Genomic DNA, 20109 nt, shown 5'->3' with positions numbered 1-20109 from the left:
ACTCACAGGTGAAGGTAGCAGTGACAGGAAGAGAAAAATGAAAACATGATTTTTTTTTGACTCCTTTAAACTTTATTTTGGTCTCATGTTTAGATGATGCATGTGCTACGTCCCGTAGGAGAAAGAGCATTAGAAGGTCTGATTCGAATCCCCATTGCACTGCTACCACTCACTGGGTGAATTGGACAGATCTTTCTTTAAGCCTTCAGGGTCAGCTTTTTCTTTTGTAATGGTGGGATAATTATTCTGCCAACCTTTACACAGTTGGTGACAGAATCAAAATAAGGCAATGCTTATGGAAAGCCTTTAAAACCACAAAGTGCTATGTATATGTGTTCTGTTTACTATTGATACTTAAAATGTACCTGGTAAAGATTGGTCTTTCACTGAATATAGTACTAGTATCAATCTTAATGTGAATTTTCGCCTGAGCAGTTTGTTCTGTATATTTGTGTAGGCAAAAACAGCTGGAAGATATCCTGGTTCTGGCCAAACAATTCCATGAGACAGCTGAGCCTATTTCTGACTTCTTATCTGTCACAGAGAAAAAGCTTGCCAATTCAGAACCTGTTGGCACTCAGACTGCCAAAATACAGCAGCAGATCATCCGGCACAAGGTAGGGAGAGGCTGTTGCGAATGAAAACACAGCACTGCAGTCAGAAAGCCTAGGAATTACCTGCCTGTAGCCGTCTAAAAGATATGTTTGGCTGATGGGGGAGGGTGGGGAGGGATTTTTTTAAGTTTAATTTGAGATATAGTCAAATTATCCATGGGAATAGTCCCGTCCTTGAACTAAAAATAGCAATAGACTAATAGGCTACCATCAGGAAAAAACAGCTTTTGTTCTCACTTTTTATATTATTTTTGCCTTTCAGTAGGTGAACTTTTTATATTATTTAATTTATTATATCATTTGTTATTCATTGTTTCGTGTTTACTTTTCATTTATTCTGTTTCTGTTATTCATTTTTTCCATCTGGATTTCCAGGCTCTGGAGGAAGAAATAGAAAGCCATGCAACAGATGTGCACCAGGCAGTCAAAATTGGGCAGTCCCTCTCCTCCCTGACATGCTCTGCAGAGCAGGGCGTGCTGTCAGAAAAGCTAGACTCCTTGCAGGCCCGGTACAGTGAGATTCAAGACCGGGGCTGTCGGAAAGCAGCCCTGCTTGAACAAGCACTGTGTAACGCTAGACTGTTCGGGGAGGATGAGGTGGAGGTGCTCAACTGGCTGGCTGAGGTTGAGGACAAGCTCAGTTCAGTGTTCGTAAAGGATTACAGACAGGATGTCCTGCAGAAACAGCATGCTGACCATCTGGTATTCACGTTTTCCATTTTTATTGGTCATGTTATGAAGTTATTTTGTAATTTTGATTCATGTTTCTCTTCATTTCTTTTCTCCCTTGAATTCCAAACATTTCAACTTAATTTTATACATAAGCACGTAGTTATAGACTTGTTGCTAAGGACTAATCTGTTCTTAGATGAGTCCATGGAAATACCTGTAATTAAACTGAATCAGTAACTCTAGAAGGCGATCTAAAGTACAGTCAGGGCCATCTCATCTCCAACTCATGTTTTACATCATTAGGTCAGGTATCACTCACTTTCCATCTGAGCAGTTTTATCAAAGAGAATGTAATTTAACAAAACCAGAATACCTAAATATTGCCCAAGGTTTGACCATGTAGCTATAACTTCTGAAATATTTCTAGAATTCATATGCTCAAATTCCAGGAATTGTCATCTTAAAAGAAAGAAAAAATTGTTCTTTTCATGTGATTTTAATGAAATTTCTTTGGGGATATTAAAAATAGGCAAAGTAGTTGTTTTTTAGTAGTTGTTTTAAATAACCTAAGATTCTTCTGCTTCATTGACTTCAAATATTGAGATTGTTTAAGAGGATCCTGATTGAAGTCAGCCTGTTCTTGCTGACTTTCTTCTCTTTAACTTTCTGTCTGAGTCTTGGTTTTGGACATAGTAGACCTTTTTGCTGAATTCTGCTTCCTCCTTTCTGAGGCTCAGGTTTGGTACCAGTAGATTGGTAAAACTGATTTAATCCTACATCTCTTCTTACCCAGTACAGGGGAAAACTTTCCTATAAATATCAGATTTAATTATTTCTGAGTACTTAGTGGTGTCACCAAAGAGCTAATGAAGGAATCAAATATCTGATGTGTAAACTAACCTGGTATTTGTCTCTTTACTTTAAACTTGCCCTCTTAAAGGTCTCACCTTTCTTTCCCTTCGTTGTGCCATAGTTTTAAGATTAATGCTATTCTTTCATTTCAGGCTTTAAATGAAGAAATCATTAATAGAAAGAAGAATGTAGATCAAGCTATTAAAAATGGTCAGGCTCTTCTAAAACAAACCACAGGTACTTTAAAGTGCATCTCTTAGCACCTCTGCAGTCACACAATCCCATCTCCCAGGAAATAAGTACCCTGTACTAGCCACTTCTCTTTGTATATAGGAGAAGCTTGGTATTCACTGATTGTATTACGATGTGCTCCTGGAGACTGGCAGCCTGGGGTCCTATTTCCTGCTAAATCTTTTGAAAACTAGTGCTCGCTTCGGCAGCACATATACTAAATCTTTTGAAAACTAAAAGACCTTGTTGTCTCAGATTTGGTTGTAGATGATGGCTCCCCCTGCCCTCCAGTATGTCCAAGGCCAGCAATCATGGAACAATGCTGGGAACATTTAGAAACACCTGCAGTTGAATTCAGATCTTAATAATCTCAGAAGCAGCTTCTTTTATCAATTAGAAGGTTTTTTCCCCCACCTCCCTTAGTGTGGGATGGTAGGTGAAATTGCTACCACAGGGAGAGAGCGTCTATAAAATTCAAGTTCTAAATTGAAGAAAGGGGGATTAAAGAGACTTCCTCATCCCCGGAAGGAGACTCCCTCATTTCCTCTTAAATACACATAATTGTGCACCGTCCCCCACAGGTGAAGAGGTATTGCTTATCCAAGAGAAACTGGATGGAATCAAGACTCGCTATGCAGACATCACGGTCACTAGCTCCAAGGCCCTCAGAACCTTAGAGCAAGCCCGGCAGCTGGCCACCAAGTTCCAGTCTACTTATGAGGAACTGACCGGATGGCTGAGGGAGGTGGAAGAGGAGCTGGCAGCTAGTGGAGGGCAGTCTCCCACAGGGGAGCACATACCCCAGTTTCAGCAGAGACAGAAGGTGAGCTGTCATTTCACACAGTAAAGGGAAAAAAATTTTTCCTCTTAAAATCCTTAAGTTCAGATTTTTAAGTTTTATCACCAACTGTCTCAACCTTAAATCTAAACCAAAAAGTTCTGCCTCATCTGTTTCTTGTTTGCTCATGGACAGTAAGATTTGACATAAAGGCAGACTTATGTAAGACCACGTGATGGGGCGCCTGGGTGGCTCAGTTGGTTAATGGTTCAGGTCATGGTCCCGGGGTCCTGGGATCGAGCCCCGCATCAGGCTCCCTGCTCCACGGGAAGCCTGCTTCTCCCTCTCCCACTCCCCCTGCTTGTGTTGCCTCTCTCGCTGTGTCTCTCTCTATCAAATAAATAAATAAAATCTTTTAAAAAAAAAAAAAAAAGACCACTTGCTATGGTCTGAAGGGGGTGGGGGGGAGACTGAATTACAGATCCCTGGAAAGTTTGCTTCACATGGTAACATTTTAAAATTTACTTATGTAACTCATTCTCTAGAGAGTGCTTCATGATTATATTTGATTTTCCTGCAGGATCTAGTGCAGTTCTAGATGTGCAGAAATACTTTGTAGGTACTTACTGAGTTAAATCCCTGTGGTTAAAAAATTATTTTATCATTTCTATTGAAGTAAGGTGAAAAAAAGAGGCACTCTGTTTTACCCAGAGACAGTCTGGCCCAAGAAGTGTTGCAGACAGTTCTAAGCAGCAGCTAAGCCTAAAGTCAGGCTGTGGAATGATTGAAAAATCTGAGACAAGGAAAAAAATAAGTGGAGGAAGGAGGTCAGAGCCCTGCTGGGATGTGTGGTAGAGATAGCACTTTCCACCCAGCACAGCTGCTAATGTGCTTAATTTAGCAAGGAATGGCCTGAAAATTTTCTTTCCCTCCTTAGGAATTAAAGAAGGAGGTCATGGAGCACAGGCTAGTGTTGGACACAGTGAATGAAGTGAGCCATGCTCTCTTAGAACTGGTGCCCTGGAGAGCCAGAGAAGGGCTGGATAAACTTGTATCTGATGCCAATGAACAGTACAAGTTGGTCAGTGACACTGTGGGACAAAGGGTGGATGAAATTGATGCTGCTATTCAGAGATCACAACAGGTAATGTGTTTATAAACATTAGAAACACCTCTGCATTAATATTTTGGGCAGCAGGGATGTATGTATAAAGTACAAAACTATGACCCACATAAATACAGGCTCAGGAATAGGAATAAGGAGACTAAGCGAAATCTGATGCAACAAATTATTTCAGTGATGGGATGTGATTGGGTAAAGGTATGTGAGGATGGATCTCAGTTTGACCGAAAATATTTGACTGTTTTTGAGAAGAAAGGAATTTGTCGTAGAGTCTGTGTGAGTGTTCTTCTCAGCTACTGCCCCATTAAGAGGCAGATTCTGATAGAAGTAGAAAAAATCTAGGACCAGAAGGTCCAAATGCATCCCAATCTTAGTTTGACATAATCAACTGTTTTAGCATTAGCTGGGGGAAGAGGGGGAAGGAACCAAGAACTATAATTACTATCAAATATGCTAACCAAAATAGCAGAGCCATCCAAAATAGAACCTTCCCAGTAAACACAGGTGTCATATTTCCCTCAATCTTTTTTCCTTCCTGCTTTCTGGAAAAAGTTATTTGCTTTCCTTTGTAGCTGGATATGCACCTATTAATGTGTCATGGTGCAAAGTAAATATAATATGACTAATTGGGTTCATAATGATGAACAAAATCTTTGTGAACCACGTAGAAGTTTGCTCTGACTTCAGGTGCGACCCCAACGTGTCTTTATTGATATCCCTAACTTGGCCAGATATTTCAATATGAAATTTATCATGCTTGGGAGGAGCTTATTTTCCTCTTTAAAAAGATATTAGTGTGGGTTGGCAAAGTTGAAGAAGAAGAGGAAAAATTGGGGGACCCTCATTAAATAGCAGTCACATAGAAGATGTTCTTTGTTTTTCTTTGTTTCTGCATGACCCTTTAAAAGTTAGGTGTTTTGGGTTCTTACGCTTCTTCAGCTGAGCAAGTACTTCCTAGTTAACTTGACTCAGCTGTCGCTGTCATATTTAACTATATATTTAAACATACAACTGAAGCTACTCTTCAGTGTATGGGTAGGAAAAAGAACTGACAGAAAGAGAACACAGTCTCATAAAAGCATTGTGATTAGAAGTATATTTTTAAGAGTGTCAATTTCCATTGTTGTTTCTAGCTGTAGGACCACTAACTGGGTTTTGTAGCTTCTTTCTAAAGAATTTGAAATAGGATCAGCTCATATTTGTTGAACTATAATCCTTTCCAAATTGTCTGCATCTTGATTTATGATTTTATGAAATTGTCCCCAGTTTTGGCTTTACTTCGTAGATATAAACCATATTAGTGAAAATCCAGGCCTTGCTGTGTTGAAGAAATTATAATTCTAAGGAGGTGGACCTTTGTTACATGTAATTTGTTCATTTTCCTTTAATATGTCTATTAGTATGAGCAAGCTGCTGATGCAGAACTAGCTTGGGTTGCTGAAACAAAACGAAAACTGATGGCCCTAGGTCCAATTCGCCTGGAACAAGACCAGACCACAGCTCAGCTGCAGGTACAGAAGGTAAGTGTAACACAGACGTGTCCACTGTGCCCTGAGCGAGTAGAATCTTCACCAGCTTAGAGTGATGAGAGAGTTTCTGACTATCCCAAGTGGAATAATGCAATTTCATGATGATGGATAGAGTTTAAAAATACTTGTTAAGATGAGGAAGGGATTCTTTGCTTTGTGAACAGGGAACAGGAGGCCCATTAATTCAGGAAAGAAGAGTTAGCAGTTTTTTGGATGATTTTTAGGAGAGATGGTACTTCTGTAAGCTACTAAAAGACAAGTACTGAAGATAGATGGAGAGGCAGAGAGTCAGCCTTCATAGAGCAGTTCTGACGTGGCTCCATCAGATAGATGGAGAGGCAGAGTCAGCCTTCATGGAGCGGTTCTGACGTGGCTCCATCAGATAGATGGAGAGGCAGAGTCAGCCTTCATGGAGCGGTTCTGACGTGGCTCCATCAGATAGATGGAGAGGCAGAGAGTCAGCCTTCATGGAGCGGTTCTGACGTGGCTCCATCAGATAGATGGAGAGACAGAGAGTCAGCCTTCATGGAGCGGTTCTGACGTGGCTCCATCAGATAGATGGAGAGGCAGAGAGTCAGCCTTCATGGAGCGGTTCTGACGTGGCTCCCTCAGATAGATGGAGAGGCAGAGTCAGCCTTCATGGAGTGGTTCTGACGTGGCTCCATCAGATAGATGGAGAGGCAGAGTCAGATAGATGGAGAGGCAGAGTCAGCCTTCATGGAGCGGTTCTGACGTGGCTCCATCAGATAGATGGAGAGGCAGAGTCAGCCTTCATGGAGTGGTTCTGACGTGGCTCCATCAGATAGATGGAGAGGCAGAGAGTCAGCCTTCATGGAGCGGTTCTGACGTGGCTCCATCAGATAGATGGAGAGGCAGAGTCAGCCTTCATGGAGCGGTTCTGACGTGGCTCCATCAGATAGATGGAGAGGCAGAGAGTCAGCCTTCATGGAGCGGTTCTGACGTGGCTCCATCAGATAGATGGAGAGGCAGAGAGTCAGCCTTCATGGAGCGGTTCTGACGTGGCTCCATCAGATAGATGGAGAGGCAGAGTCAGCCTTCATGGAGCGGTTCTGACGTGGCTCCATCAGATAGATGGAGAGGCAGAGAGTCAGCCTTCATGGAGCGGTTCTGACGTGGCTCCATCAGATAGATGGAGAGGCAGAGTCAGCCTTCATGGAGCGGTTCTGACGTGGCTCCATCAGATAGATGGAGAGGCAGAGTCAGCCTTCATGGAGCGGTTCTGACGTGGCTCCATCAGAGCCGGGAGTTTTTCGTAGATCGTGTCTAACATTTTGGTAACAGGCTGGGGTCCTTCTACTTCATGACCTAACTCTAGTTCACTTTCAAAGGCTTTCTCCATTGACATCATTCGACACAAAGATTCGATGGACGAACTCTTCAGTCATCGTGGTGAAATCTTTGGCACATGTGGGGAGGAGCAAAAAGCTGTGTTACAGGTGAATTGCATTTATTTATTCACCATGTTGTTCTTGTCTTGACCATGATGAGTCAGTACAATTGTGAAATGATAAAGAAGGTTTCTTCCTCTCCATTACCTGGTAATGGTATTAAAGTGCAGCTTGATGTTCTGGGGGGGTTCACACCCCTAACCGTGTGTGCACAAATGTCCAAACAGTCCTGTATGATGGGAAATACATTGCAAATTCATGTTCTTTATAATAGAGGAATTGCTTCTTCAGTCTGTAAGGATCTTTGAGTTACCTTTCACAGTGTCTGTGATCGATTTTTCAGAACCATATGTAGATACTCTTTCTTCAGGTCCTTCTAAATGATCAGACCAGTTTTGTTTAGGAGAGACCAGTTTTGTTTGTTTTTGTAAAGGTTGCAGTTAACCACTGTTTCCTCAGAAATACTCATAAATCGAGCTACTCACTTTAAACGTATGAAGCAAAGTGTCGGGTTTATGGAGACATTTTTGTCAGGAAAAGAGACAAGTGGAACTTGATGGGCAGAGGGTCCGTCACAGGCCCTGAGATACTCTTTGTTGAACTGACCCACTGTAATAATGCTGTGTCTGAAGTCGTGTGTCTTCACTAGAGGTTAATGCTGTGTTGTGCTTGCTCTGTTTGACTGTCTTTGAAACTACTTTCATGTGTTAAAAAGTCTAGAAACAATATATATATGTGATAGGAAAAAATAGAAAATTCAGATAAGTATATGGAAAATATAAATCACTTGTAATTTTGCTCAATTAATCCATTTCTGAGCATTAAAAACTAAAGAAATTCTTTGGTTTTTAATGTATATACACCTACATTTTTCCTTAAAAGAAGGGTTCGTAAGAGTAATAAATGTTATACTTTGTTGTTCATAGGAAAAGACAGAGTCTCTAATACAGCAGTATGAAGCCATTAGTCTGCTCAATTCAGAGCGTTACACCCGCCTCGAGCGGGCCCAGGTCTTGGTGAACCAGTTTTGGGAAACTTACGAGGAGCTCAGCCCCTGGATTGAGGAAACCCGGGCACTAATAACACAGTTACCTCCTCCGGCCATTGATCATGAGCAGCTCAGGCAGCAGCAGGAGGAGATGAGGGTAAGGAACGTGTGGGTTTTTATTTCAATGCAGAACTGAACATGGGCTCCACGATTTATTTGAAAAGAACATATTTATTAGTGCCTACCGGGTGTAAGTTCTGCCTTACGAAGTTAAGTCTTAAGCAGTTAGAATTTCTTTGCACAATACAAACGCATACCTGAATTCTTTCCCTTGTCCTTAATGTGAATGCATTAAAGAAAAGCATGGAGATGTCAGAGCCCTAAGCATTGCAGAAGTAAAGAACTAAGTAAACATCAAGGGAATTTTTCATCTTTCCAGCACAGTGGGATGTTGTGAGATGGGTGTGGCTGGGTGGCTTTTTCGATTTGGTTCAGCCCTAGTTGGAGCGGGAGCCATGAAGAAAGGGCAAAGAGCATTTGTGGCATGTAGTTTAGGGGAAAAGGGGAATCTATAGACACTTAATGCTGTTACCATTAAAGATAGTTTTTAATGTTTCTTTTATTTGTGGTTAATGGCTTGTGCTTAATTCCTTTCTCTGTGTTCCTATACGTAGAAGAATATAAACTGGAAGGAACCAGTAATAAAGTCAAGGAGTGGTTGGATTACTAGAAATGTTGCCGTTTGTGCTTTGTCTTGCTTACTGTCTCTCAGTTTGGGGAGGGAGACAGGTATTTAACCATGTAAATTATAATATAGTACACAGAAGTATTTATATGTACATAAGAGGGGGATTAGACTTGTATTGGCAGGGAGGGTTGGGGGAGTAAGAGAGGATGTGTCTGGGAAGGCTTCCCGAGTGATGGAACATCTAACAGCTTTTGAAAATTAGGAGGATTAGGTAGTGTTAGAACCTAAGACTTAGATGTTTGTTTTTCCTTTCATAAATGGTAAGATGCTGGGACTTGCTGGGTTTTAGCAATTCAGTTTGTTCCTCTCAAAGTTGATACGAGATCTGATCAATATTTAAGCAAATAAACTGGTATAAAAACGCTCACTTTATTTTTTTACATAGCAACTCAGGGAATCCATTGCCGAACACAAACCCCATATTGATAAGCTGCTAAAGATAGGTCCACAGCTAAAGGAGTTAAACCCCGAGGAGGGGGAAATGGTGGAGGAAAAATACCAGAAAGCAGAAAACCTGTATGCCCAGATAAAAGAGGAGGTGCGCCGGCGGGCACTGGCCCTTGACGAGGCTGTTTCCCAGTCGGCTCAGGTATGTGTGTGTCTTAACTCATGATCCCTTCAACGCTGCCCTGGAGTCTAAACAGGTCTCTGTGTCAGGTGTGCCCCTGTGGTCTCGAATGTCTAGACCAGCGTGCTGATGATACATCATCAGTAGACCAGGAACCTTTGCCTGTCTGCATTTTCGTTCCGAGGAACATTGGTATACTGACGCTGTAGTGGGGGTAAAACACATCTCGGCTGGTATATATTTTCTGTTGACAGTTTCCTTGAAAACTTTATATCGTGATGAGTTTTTAGCAGGGATGATTTTGGATAAATTCATCTTGAAGCAACAAATGTGTCAAGACAAGTCCGATTCCTATTTGGCTTGTTACATTTGAAATTTAGGGAACGGCACATTAGTTTTCTTACTCAAGAGGCCACCAGCAGTGGACTTTAAAGCATGTAACTACATACTTTTCAACTAATATATTACTGTTAGTGGTATTTTTGTCATGTCTGGGTATTTTATTCCTATGTTTAGTCTCAATATTCTTGGTTAATATTTGTACTTACTCAAGTTTTTCCCCCCACCTTCCGTCCCATCTCTCACTCACATTGTGGAATGTGTTACTTTGTGTTGTTGCTGCCTGCTCCTGTCTTCCCCACATCGTCACATTTCATTGTTGTGTTGACCGCGCCCACCATTACAGATTGCAGAGGTAAGGTGCCCACCCCCACTGGGATTAGGGGGTTCTTATGAAGCTTGAGAATTGAGAGAATTTACCTATAAGGAAATTTCCTTAACTGTAGTGGAATAAGTTTTGTTAGTGTGGTTTATTATGCCAGTCTCACTAGGGGTGAAACCTAGAAGTGAGGGAGTGGTGGGGAGTGATTTTGTTGAGGAAGTCCCACTGTGTCTTCCCTGTAAGACACTTAGAGTTGACAAGCCTTATTCTAATGAATCCAGAGTTGGTTCTGGAGAGCTTTTTAAGGGGGCGAGCTTATCTGCATGGCTCCCTTTTCCCCTTTCTCTGCTTCAGATTGTAAATGAAAATTTTATGATTATAGTCATGTTATTCAAATACCAGAAAAGTGGGAAGGTAAATTGTTCTTTTAGAATAAAGATAGATTTGACCTTCCTTGATTACCTTCCATCATGCTGACATTTTCCCTTCTCACTATTACATATAGTGGGTTATTAAATTGCATGCCATGTTACTTTTAATCTCCAAATCATGTGGCATATTGAGTTCCCCATTCATGTACACAGTTGGTGGAGGGCCTCTAACTTGTTGGTCTAATCTGTTGCATGCAACTGTCATCTGAGATGTTGACACACTGACTTTCACCAGTTTCATGGTCTTGTCCCTTTCTTGTCACACTAGTTGGAATAGGGGGAGTATTGTGACAGCACTAAATGAGTTGATTTCTGGCATATCTTTTGTTTGTTTGTTTTGAAAATAAACATTCACTTTCTTTTTTTGATGGGCCAGCACTGGTATGCTATACCCAAAACAGTTTCTTAGGCCAACCTAACACTTGACAGCCATCGGGCTAGGCTGAATGCAAGTTATCCTAAATAGTAGTAGATTTATACCCTGGCCTTATTCCCTAACATTTCCCCCAGAAGTATGATGAAGTATTACTGTGATGGCTAATGGTCCAACTTTGTTTAGTTCCATGATAAAATTGAGCCCATGTTGGAGACTCTGGAGAATCTCTCCTCTCGCCTGCGTATGCCACCACTGATCCCTGCTGAAGTAGACAAGATCAGAGAGTGCATCAGCGACAATAAGAGCGCCACTGTGGAGCTGGAAAAGCTGCAGCCTTCCTTTGAGGCCCTGAAGCGCCGTGGAGAAGAGCTCATTGGGCGATCTCAGGGAGCTGACAAGGATCTGGCTGCAAAAGGTGCTTGATGAATCTAAATTTTTTTTTTTTAGTAGCCTCCACGCCCAGCGTGGGGCTTGAACTCAAGACCCTGAGATCAAGACCTAAGCTGAGGTCAAGAGTCAGATGCTTAACCTAGTGAGCCACCCGGGTGCCCCTGAATCTAATTAATTTTTAAAGAAAATCAGTAGAATAAATTCTAGGCTGTGGTTACTGCAGCATCCTACCAGATATATTTCATTGAATGTGAAGGCAGTCCCCAAGTAATGAGTATTCCACAAAGTCATTTGGAAGTCATTTAGAATTCAGAGCACATCTCCCCCATTGAAACAAGATTACAATTGGTAGTTAGATTCCCAGGCCAGGAAACAAATGCTCCTTTAACCCCTAATATGAGTAAGCTGCAGTATCCATAGTAGGTGGAACATAACTACCTTTTATAACACTTGATATGGGAAACAAAGCAAGTTTCAACACACAACAGTGGAAACAGAGTTCTCATCTCAGCCCCTTTATAAGTTAGGTCTTTTGTTTTTGTTTTTTTAAAGATTTTATTTATTTATTTCAGAGACAGATAGCCTGTGAGCAGGGGGAGGAGCAGAGGGAGAGGGAGAGAGAATCCCAAGCGAACTCCCCACTGAACACAGAGTCGGATGCAGGGCTTGAGATCATGACCTGAGCCGAAACCGACTGAGCCATCCAGGTTCCCCTCGGTCTTTTGTATCTTAGCAGCACCTTTATATTAGATGATAACTCATTTCTACATTACCTCTGTGATCTCTTTCTGTGGGAGACCAACATAAGTGGAAAATACGAATGTCAAAATAATAAATAAAGCAAAGGTAGAAAACTGTCCTTCGCTTTAAATTTTTAGAGCTTTTTAAAGGATAAGAACTAGGTGAAATTTCTGATGAAGTAGATCCAAGTACTTAGAAAGTCTCATTCATATCTGTTCTTTATTCCCTCAGAAATCCAGGACAAGTTGGATCAAATGGTATTCTTTTGGGAGGACATCAAAGCTCGGGCTGAAGAGCGAGAAATTAAGTTCCTTGATGTCCTTGAACTTGCAGAGAAGTTCTGGTATGATATGGCAGCTCTCCTGACCACTATCAGAGATACCCAGGACATTGTCCATGATTTGGAAAGCCCAGGCATTGACCCGTCTATAATCAAACAGCAGGTGGAAGCTGCTGAGGTGAGACAGAAACAAAACCCCATCTCTTATGTGTTTGTCCTCTAGAAAATCATTTTATCTAAGCGTTAACTGCTTACCTGGTCCTACTGCCTTAAAAGGTGGTGGTGGTGGTGGTGGTGGTGATGGTGGTGATTTATTTAAAAGACTTTTTCCCACTTGAAAAAATATGTGCTCGTTATAGTAGAGATTTCTTTCTTTTTTAAATATACACGTTGTACCACTTGTATAGACTCATACAACCTCCATTATTGTGATATAGGACAGTTCCATCACTCAAAGGTAATTCTCCCATCAATTTTAAACTTAATTCACATTAGTAGAATGTGCTTTCTGATTTTAGTCCTCTCTAGTGTACATTATTTCTCAAGTAAATTTCTTTTTTTTTCCCCCAAGTAAATTTCTTTAATGTAGAAAAATAGCAGATAGAAAAGAAAATAAATTCTGGATTCATCATCCAGAGATAACAATTGTTACTTTGACATACCTTTTTCTAGCCTTTTTGGAGAGCCTGGTTTTTACTAAATGCATTTTTCACCTCATTTTGTCTCTTTAGTGTAAGCCATTTCCTGTCTTGATATTTTGTCTTGCTTTTATTTCAGCCGTTCTCCCCCCTCCCTGCTCTTGTCATTGCCAGTGCATGAACCAGTTTTTAGGATCTGGCACAGAACTGACTTTCTCCAAGATTATATAGCCTAGCGTTTCTATGATGTTAGTCTCTTAGCTCTTAAATTGGTGCCTTGTACAGGATTATTTTATCCTTGTTGATATACTTCCCTGTGATAGATTTTTTTTTTTTTTTTAGATTTTATTAATTTATTTGAGTGAGTGAGTGGGAGGGAGAGAGAATCTGAAGCAGACTCTTTGCTGAATGCAGAGCCCGACAAAGGGCTCAATCCCACAACCCCCGTGATAGATTTCTGGCTGTAGATTATAATCTCTTGGAGGCTGGAAGGATGAGCCTTTGGTAAACTATTAGCGCTCACTAGACCTTTCCTAGACTATTTTATACATACTGTGATATATATAAATATATTTCATACATCTATATTGTGTGTGTGCGAGAGAGCTAAAGAGAAATGAACCAAGTGTGAAGTTTCACTGTTTGGGTAGGTGAAATATTAAGGACATTGAAAGGCTTTCGTGAAATTGACAGTTCTGTTCAACATCTGCTATTGATAAGGGTATAAATTACATTTGCAAAGTTTGGGAAGTTCTGTTCTGCTTTCTGTTTTGGCTTATGTTCTGTTCATTTACATGTAGACTATTAAGGAAGAGACAGATGGTCTGCATGAGGAATTGGAGTTTATTCGAATCCTTGGAGCAGATTTGATTTTTGCCTGTGGAGAAACGGAGAAGCCCGAAGTGAAGAAGAGCATTGATGAGGTGTGGGAAAAATGGATATGGAATTTAGATGAAACATTAGTGGATTCACACTGAAGACTGGTATTAATTAAAGAATCTGTTTTTCCCCTAGCTGAATAATGCCTGGGAGAGCTTAAACAGAACCTGGAAGGAGAGGCTAGAAAAGCTTGAGGATGCCATGCAGGCTGCTGTGCAGTATCAGGACACTCTTCAGGTGAGAGGCCGCAGCAGAAGGAACGTTCGGTGTTCTTTTTGTCATATTGCAAAGCCAGCATCAGAGTGGATCACCTTTGCAGGACTTGGAGCATTCTCAGACCTAAGACAGTGCTGTTTCGGTATTTCTAGCCTAAGTTTCCCGTTCCTAATGAGAAAAGTACTGATCTCCAAATTTCTACTCTTCTTGCCACGTTTTTCATCATAGTCTTTATCCTCAGGGTGGCCATGCAGTGAAGCTGGTCGTACTGTGTAAGTCCTTGCTTGCCAGAGGTTCCAAACCCAGGTTGCCTTGAAGCACAGCTTGGCACGGTACTTTCGCCACATCCTGAGCTTGCTGGGTGGCCATGACAAATGCTAACTTTTATTCACAGTTTTTCCAGAGTGTAGTTTATTTTGGACATTATCCTAATAATACTGGCTCCGTTCTTAAATCTCCATATTACTGGAGTAAAGATCATTATCCCTGTACCTCTGCCCCCCCCCCCACCTAAAAACACAAACAGCACAGGGTACTTTGATTTTTGTCTGCTTATGTCAGCAGAGATGATGTTAATTCTCTCCCAACAGCTGGTGCTTTTTTTAGCTTTTGACTTTTTGTATTTTTATTTTAGGCTATGTTTGACTGGCTAGATAACACTGTGATTAAGCTCTGCACCATGCCCCCTGTCGGCACTGACCTCAACACTGTTAAAGATCAGTTAAATGAAATGAAGGTTTGTGACTGGGAATGGCTTTTGAAGAGGAGTTGTGTTTTCGTTTTTAAAGACTTGGTTTGATGTTAACATGAAGTATGTCTTTGGTAGGAGTTCAAAGTGGAAGTTTACCAACAGCAAATTGAGATGGAAAAGCTCAATCACCAGGGTGAACTGATGTTAAAGAAAGCTACAGATGAGACGGACAGAGACATTATCCGAGAACCGTTGACGGAACTCAAACACCTCTGGGAGAACCTGGGTGAAAAAATTGCCCACAGACAGGTGAGGCAGGTGGTAGAGTCCATCAGGGGACAACTAGCTACTGTTTTCTAAGTTCCTGACAAGTGTTTCCTTTTTATCTTTTTCTGAGTAGCACAAACTAGAAGGTGCTCTCCTGGCCCTTGGCCAGTTCCAACATGCCTTAGAGGAACTAATGAGCTGGCTGACTCACACTGAGGAGTTGTTAGATGCTCAGAGACCAATAAGCGGAGACCCAAAAGTCATTGAAGTTGAGCTCGCAAAGCATCATGTAAGTGCTCTTAGTTTTCAACTCTTAGCCTATTGGTTTGAGACCAAATATTGTCACCAGAAGCCTCCTGATATTGTGTGCACCGTAGAGAACCAGGCTTGATGATATCTGTGGAAATAAATGATGATGTTCAACATTTTTTTAGGTTCTAAAAAATGATGTTTTGGCACATCAAGCCACAGTGGAAACAGTCAACAAAGCTGGCAATGAGCTTCTTGAATCTAGTGCCGGAGATGATGCCAGCAGCCTAAGGAGCCGTTTGGAAACCATGAACCAGTGCTGGGAGTCGGTGTTACAAAAAACGGAGGAGAGAGAGCAGCAGCTTCAGTTGACACTGCAGCAGGTACGTGTGTTGTCCCGGCCAGGTGGCTGGGGCTGTGCGTGTCGCCGCGTCCAGAGGAGCACCTATCTGAGCCAGTCAAAGGAGAGCACTGTGGAATAGAATCCCCTCCACCTGCTCCACTCCATGTCTTAAGAGGAAGGTCAGTTCCATGCTGGAACTTGTCTGGAAAGAATACCTTTGATTGAGTGGTTGTTTTTGGATTTGTCTGTAGCCTAGTCTCTTCAGTTACTATTCAAAGTTAGTAGATCTTGGCTACAACAAAGCTTGCTCACAGATTTGGCTATTTCTTGCATCGAGTCAGGGTCCGCCCCCCCGCCACCATCCATCTGTCAGTCAATTCATCAAGTTATATCAGACATCAATGATAGGTTACAGTGAAGTCCAAAGGATTCTGCTAGATTCTAGAAATAACTATATTGGCTCCATGCTAACCCAGCAACAGACCCACCCTGAGAGCAGCCCAGAATTCCTCCCTCAGGATAGGCTCCTCATATGGTCATTTAGGAAGTTTACTCTTGAAGCTGAGAATTGACTGCTGACCTTGCTGATGTGTCTTTTCTCAAAGGCCCAGGGTTTCCACAGTGAAATTGAAGATTTCCTCTTGGAACTGACTAGAATGGAGACCCAACTTTCTGCATCTAAGCCCACAGGAGGACTTCCTGAAACTGCTAGGGAACAGCTTGATACACATATGGTAATAGACGTTTCTTGAAGTTGAACATAATGCCCTATTCAGCAGCTCCTTACTGTTCACAGACCTGTATGTATCTGGGAGTCTACAAAGTATGCATTTTTATCGACAATATAGTACAACCTAAGGATTGTTGCTTTTATGTGGGCGTTAATAGCCCCTACCACAGGCGGCAGTGGTGACAGGGAAGCTGGACTGGAAATACATTGGTGAGCTGGTAAATTTTGAGTTGGTCAGTCTGTTGGCTAAGAATATTGATGTAAAGGTGAGAGCATCAAGAAGACAAATATGTAACACAGATGTGTCTCTACTTAGGAAAAGAGTGTTTGGGGGACTTAGGGAAATCAATAGGGCTACTGACAATATTTTAAGAAAGAGTCTAAGAAAAAAAGGCAACATAATTTCTAGGCAAATATTTCAGGAAACGGAGAAATAAATTATTGGGGTCTATTTTTGTGATCTCTGATCCTTAAAAAGATCCTCTTTACTTGATAACAAAATTATTTTAATTTTAATGAAGAATGGTAGGATTCATTGCTCAGCAATTGAACTGAATTCAAAAGAAAGGGTTTTAATCAAGAATGAGACCTTCCTGGACTTTTCCAACTGTGCTCATAAATCTGTGTGTGGGTGTCTCTCAGGGAATTGGCATTGCCAATCTCTTTCGTGCCTTTTTTTTTTTTTTTGCAGGAACTCTATTCCCAGCTCAAAGCCAAGGAAGAGACTTATAATCAACTGCTTGACAAGGGCAGGCTCATGCTTCTAAGCCGTGACGACTCTGGGTCTGGCTCAAAGACAGAACAGAGTGTAGCTCTCTTGGAACAGAAGTGGCATGTGGTCAGCAGTAAGATGGAAGAAAGAAAGGTATCACCACAAAATACAGTGTGTGATTACTGGGCTTGAGTAGTTTGCTTGGCGATTGCATGTAATTACCATCTAGTTTCTTTGGAGATTTTTTGAAGACCAGTACATGGTACCAGAAGTTGCAGAACTGATATCCTCAGGATCACTTTTGTGCTAGTCAAGCTCTCTTATCTTCTTTTAAATTTCTATTTTGTATCTGTGTCAAGTTGCATTGACGGCACTAGTTTCTGCTGATATTTGCTTTTATTATTCATTCCTTTTGTGCCTTTACCAGTTAAGACATTATTGGCTGTTACTGCTCAGTGATGAACTTATAGCCCATATTAATCACTGAATTGAGTTCCTACTGAAAAACCAGGTTAAGTTGGAGTCGCTGGCTTGGGATTGGGAGGGTGGGAACAGAGCGTGCAGGAAGTCGGGCTAACATTCTCCACAAGGACTTTGGACTCTAGTATAAATGCAGTATGCAGAGAATTTTACTAAAAATCAGGGGAAAGTAGATTATGTGACCTCTTCCCATTCTTCTTCAAAAATCAAATTCTCTTCAAAAGAAAAGTGATCAGGGATCAAGGCCTCAAAACATTGGTTTTTATGAATACCGAGTTTCAGACGATCACTCAGCGCAGAGTTTCTGTACTGGGCAGATCAAATGTAAAATACGTGTTCAAATCTGTTGGCCACATCCATTCAATAGTTACTAAGCACGTATGTACCAGGCACTGTGCTGCTAGGTGTATAGTGGAAGCAAAGGCGTGGACTCTTATCATTGTGAAATTTAATGGGCAGAAGGACATAAAACAACGATTCACACATCTAAATGAACATTTTGAGAGAAGCGTTAATTTCCTAGAGTTCTTTTAGTGTGGGGTCTGGTAATTCTCTTATACGAAGAATGACCAGAGGAGCTGAATATAAGGCTTTGTTCTAATTCTGCAGAAAGCAGAACTAAGACTAATTAAACCGAGGCAGATTCTGGCTCATAATCAAGAAGTTTCTAGAAGGTTTTCCCATCAGTGGAGCAGGTTGCCTCAAGAAATAGTTACCCATCACTGGTGGAACTGGTCCGACAAGGGCCAGGTATCAAGGATAGTTATTTCTGATTTTGCAGAACATTACATTTCAGTATCACTAAAATCATTTATTAAATGTGTGTGGTGCTATATTAAAGAAGATACAGATAAAATGATGTGGAAAGATTTCCTGTCATCTAGGAACTTGCAGTATATTAATTTCCAAGCATTTCTATGATAAATTTGAGGGATATAGTTTCTTTTTCCTCTTGATTGGTTTAGATTGGGCCCTTATGTTTTTGTAACATTCATTATAGTGTTTTCCTAGGTTACAAAAGTCATTATTCCACTATGCCTGTCTGGTAGATGGACCAGAGACAGAGGCCATCCCCTAGGTGTGTGGGTAGAGCTTGTGTCTGAGGCTAGAGCTTATAGACTCTGGAATTGGGGTATATTCTTGGGCAGTGGCACATGCCCCGAATGAGCCATTATTTTTGCCATTCTGATTTAGATCAAAGTTTCTAAAAATTTATGTCTAGTATTGTCAGATTTTTGCTTAGAATATTATGGCTTTTATTACCTTTTCTTCTTGTAGCTTAAAAATTAAAAATGAGCTTCAGGGGCGCCTGGCTTGCTTTGTCAGTGGAGCATGCGACTCTCTTTTTTTTTTTTTTTTTTTTTAAAGATCTTATTTATTGGGCGCCTGGGTGGCTCAGTTGTTTAGGCGACTGCCTTCAGCTCGGGTCGTGGTCCCGGGGTCCTGGGATCGAGTCCCACATCGGGCTTCCCTTGCTCTGCGGGGAGCCTGCTTCTCCCTCTTTCTCTGCCTGCCACTCTCCCTGCTTGTGCTCTCTCTCTGTCAAATAAATAAAATCTTAAAAAAAAAAAAGTCTTATTTATTTATTTAAGAGAGAAAGCATGTGCACAAGCGGGGAGGAACTGACCCTGAAGCTGTCACCACTGAAGGATCTGTTCATGTACATTTACTGAATAGTTTCATCCCTGTTCTTTAATGTCCCAGGAAGTGGGGAATGGAAGAAAAAGCAACATAACTGCAAATTGTGCTCTTTCCTTTTCATACATGGTTGTTTTGGTTTCAGACACTAACATTAAATTGCCCCCTTTTTTGTAAACAAGGCATGTTTGGAGGTTGATTAAATCAGGCTTCCTTTTTAGAGGGCATTTCATTTGGTGTACAATTCATGCCTTTGTCCTTGAAGCTACAATTCCTGAATTTGGCACTTTTTCTTTTTGTGTGTGTGTTTTAATTAAAATTCAGTCAAAGCTGGAAGAGGCCCTCAACCTGGCAACAGAATTCCAGAATTCCCTGCAAGAGTTTATCAACTGGCTCACTCTAGCAGAGCAGAATCTCAACATTGCCTCTCCTCCCAGCCTGATTTTAAACACTGTCCTTTCCCAGATAGAGGAGCACAAGGTAACTATGACGTTATGATATTCCCCTCCTTTTGAGAGGACTAGTTGGAAGAGAAGCTCCTCTCTCTTATCTTCAGTTTAAAAAGAGCAATATTTTCCCCTCAGGTGTTCGCTAATGAGGTCAATGCTCATCGAGACCAGATCATTGAGCTGGATCAAACTGGGAATCAGTTAAAGTTCCTTAGCCAAAAACAGGACGTTGTTCTGATCAAGAATTTGCTGGTTAGCGTCCAGTCTCGATGGGAGAAGGTTGTCCAGCGGTCTATTGAAAGAGGGCGATCACTGGATGATGCCAGGAAGCGGGCAAAACAAGTGAGTTATGAAAGAAAGATACCAATTTATTGAACAACCTTGGGCTACATGTGTGGAGTCTCTGGAATGATTTTCATAAAAGTG

At 41.3% G+C, this 20109-nt stretch overlaps 1 protein-coding gene across 27 annotated transcripts in view; it reads left to right on the top strand.

Moving 5' to 3' along the window:
• Positions 1-20109, top strand: part of MACF1 (microtubule actin crosslinking factor 1) — a 337838-nt gene that overhangs the window by 288422 nt on the left and 29307 nt on the right. For 19 of the 27 annotated variants that reach the window (XM_078073383.1, XM_078073378.1, XM_078073362.1 and 16 more), the window contains 21 exons: positions 458-617; positions 990-1316; positions 2291-2375; positions 2951-3192; positions 4085-4291; positions 5671-5790; positions 7149-7256; positions 8135-8353; positions 9330-9533; positions 11164-11395; positions 12343-12569; positions 13830-13952; positions 14044-14145; positions 14759-14860; positions 14951-15124; positions 15216-15371; positions 15517-15714; positions 16280-16408; positions 17096-17269; positions 19559-19714; positions 19819-20025. In XM_078073383.1, the coding sequence (XP_077929509.1) occupies positions 458-617; positions 990-1316; positions 2291-2375; positions 2951-3192; positions 4085-4291; positions 5671-5790; positions 7149-7256; positions 8135-8353; positions 9330-9533; positions 11164-11395; positions 12343-12569; positions 13830-13952; positions 14044-14145; positions 14759-14860; positions 14951-15124; positions 15216-15371; positions 15517-15714; positions 16280-16408; positions 17096-17269; positions 19559-19714; positions 19819-20025 (3652 nt within the window). The remainder of the gene's footprint in view (positions 1-457; positions 618-989; positions 1317-2290; positions 2376-2950; positions 3193-4084; positions 4292-5670; positions 5791-7148; positions 7257-8134; positions 8354-9329; positions 9534-11163; positions 11396-12342; positions 12570-13829; positions 13953-14043; positions 14146-14758; positions 14861-14950; positions 15125-15215; positions 15372-15516; positions 15715-16279; positions 16409-17095; positions 17270-19558; positions 19715-19818; positions 20026-20109) is intronic. The other 8 variants (XM_078073376.1, XM_078073377.1, XM_078073380.1 and 5 more) reach the window with 2 other exon arrangements.

The sequence above is a fragment of the Halichoerus grypus genome, chromosome 5, assembly GCF_964656455.1.
Source record: "Halichoerus grypus chromosome 5, mHalGry1.hap1.1, whole genome shotgun sequence".
Classification (NCBI taxonomy): domain Eukaryota; kingdom Metazoa; phylum Chordata; class Mammalia; order Carnivora; family Phocidae; genus Halichoerus; species Halichoerus grypus.
This window is presented reverse-complemented; position numbering and strand designations above follow the sequence as displayed.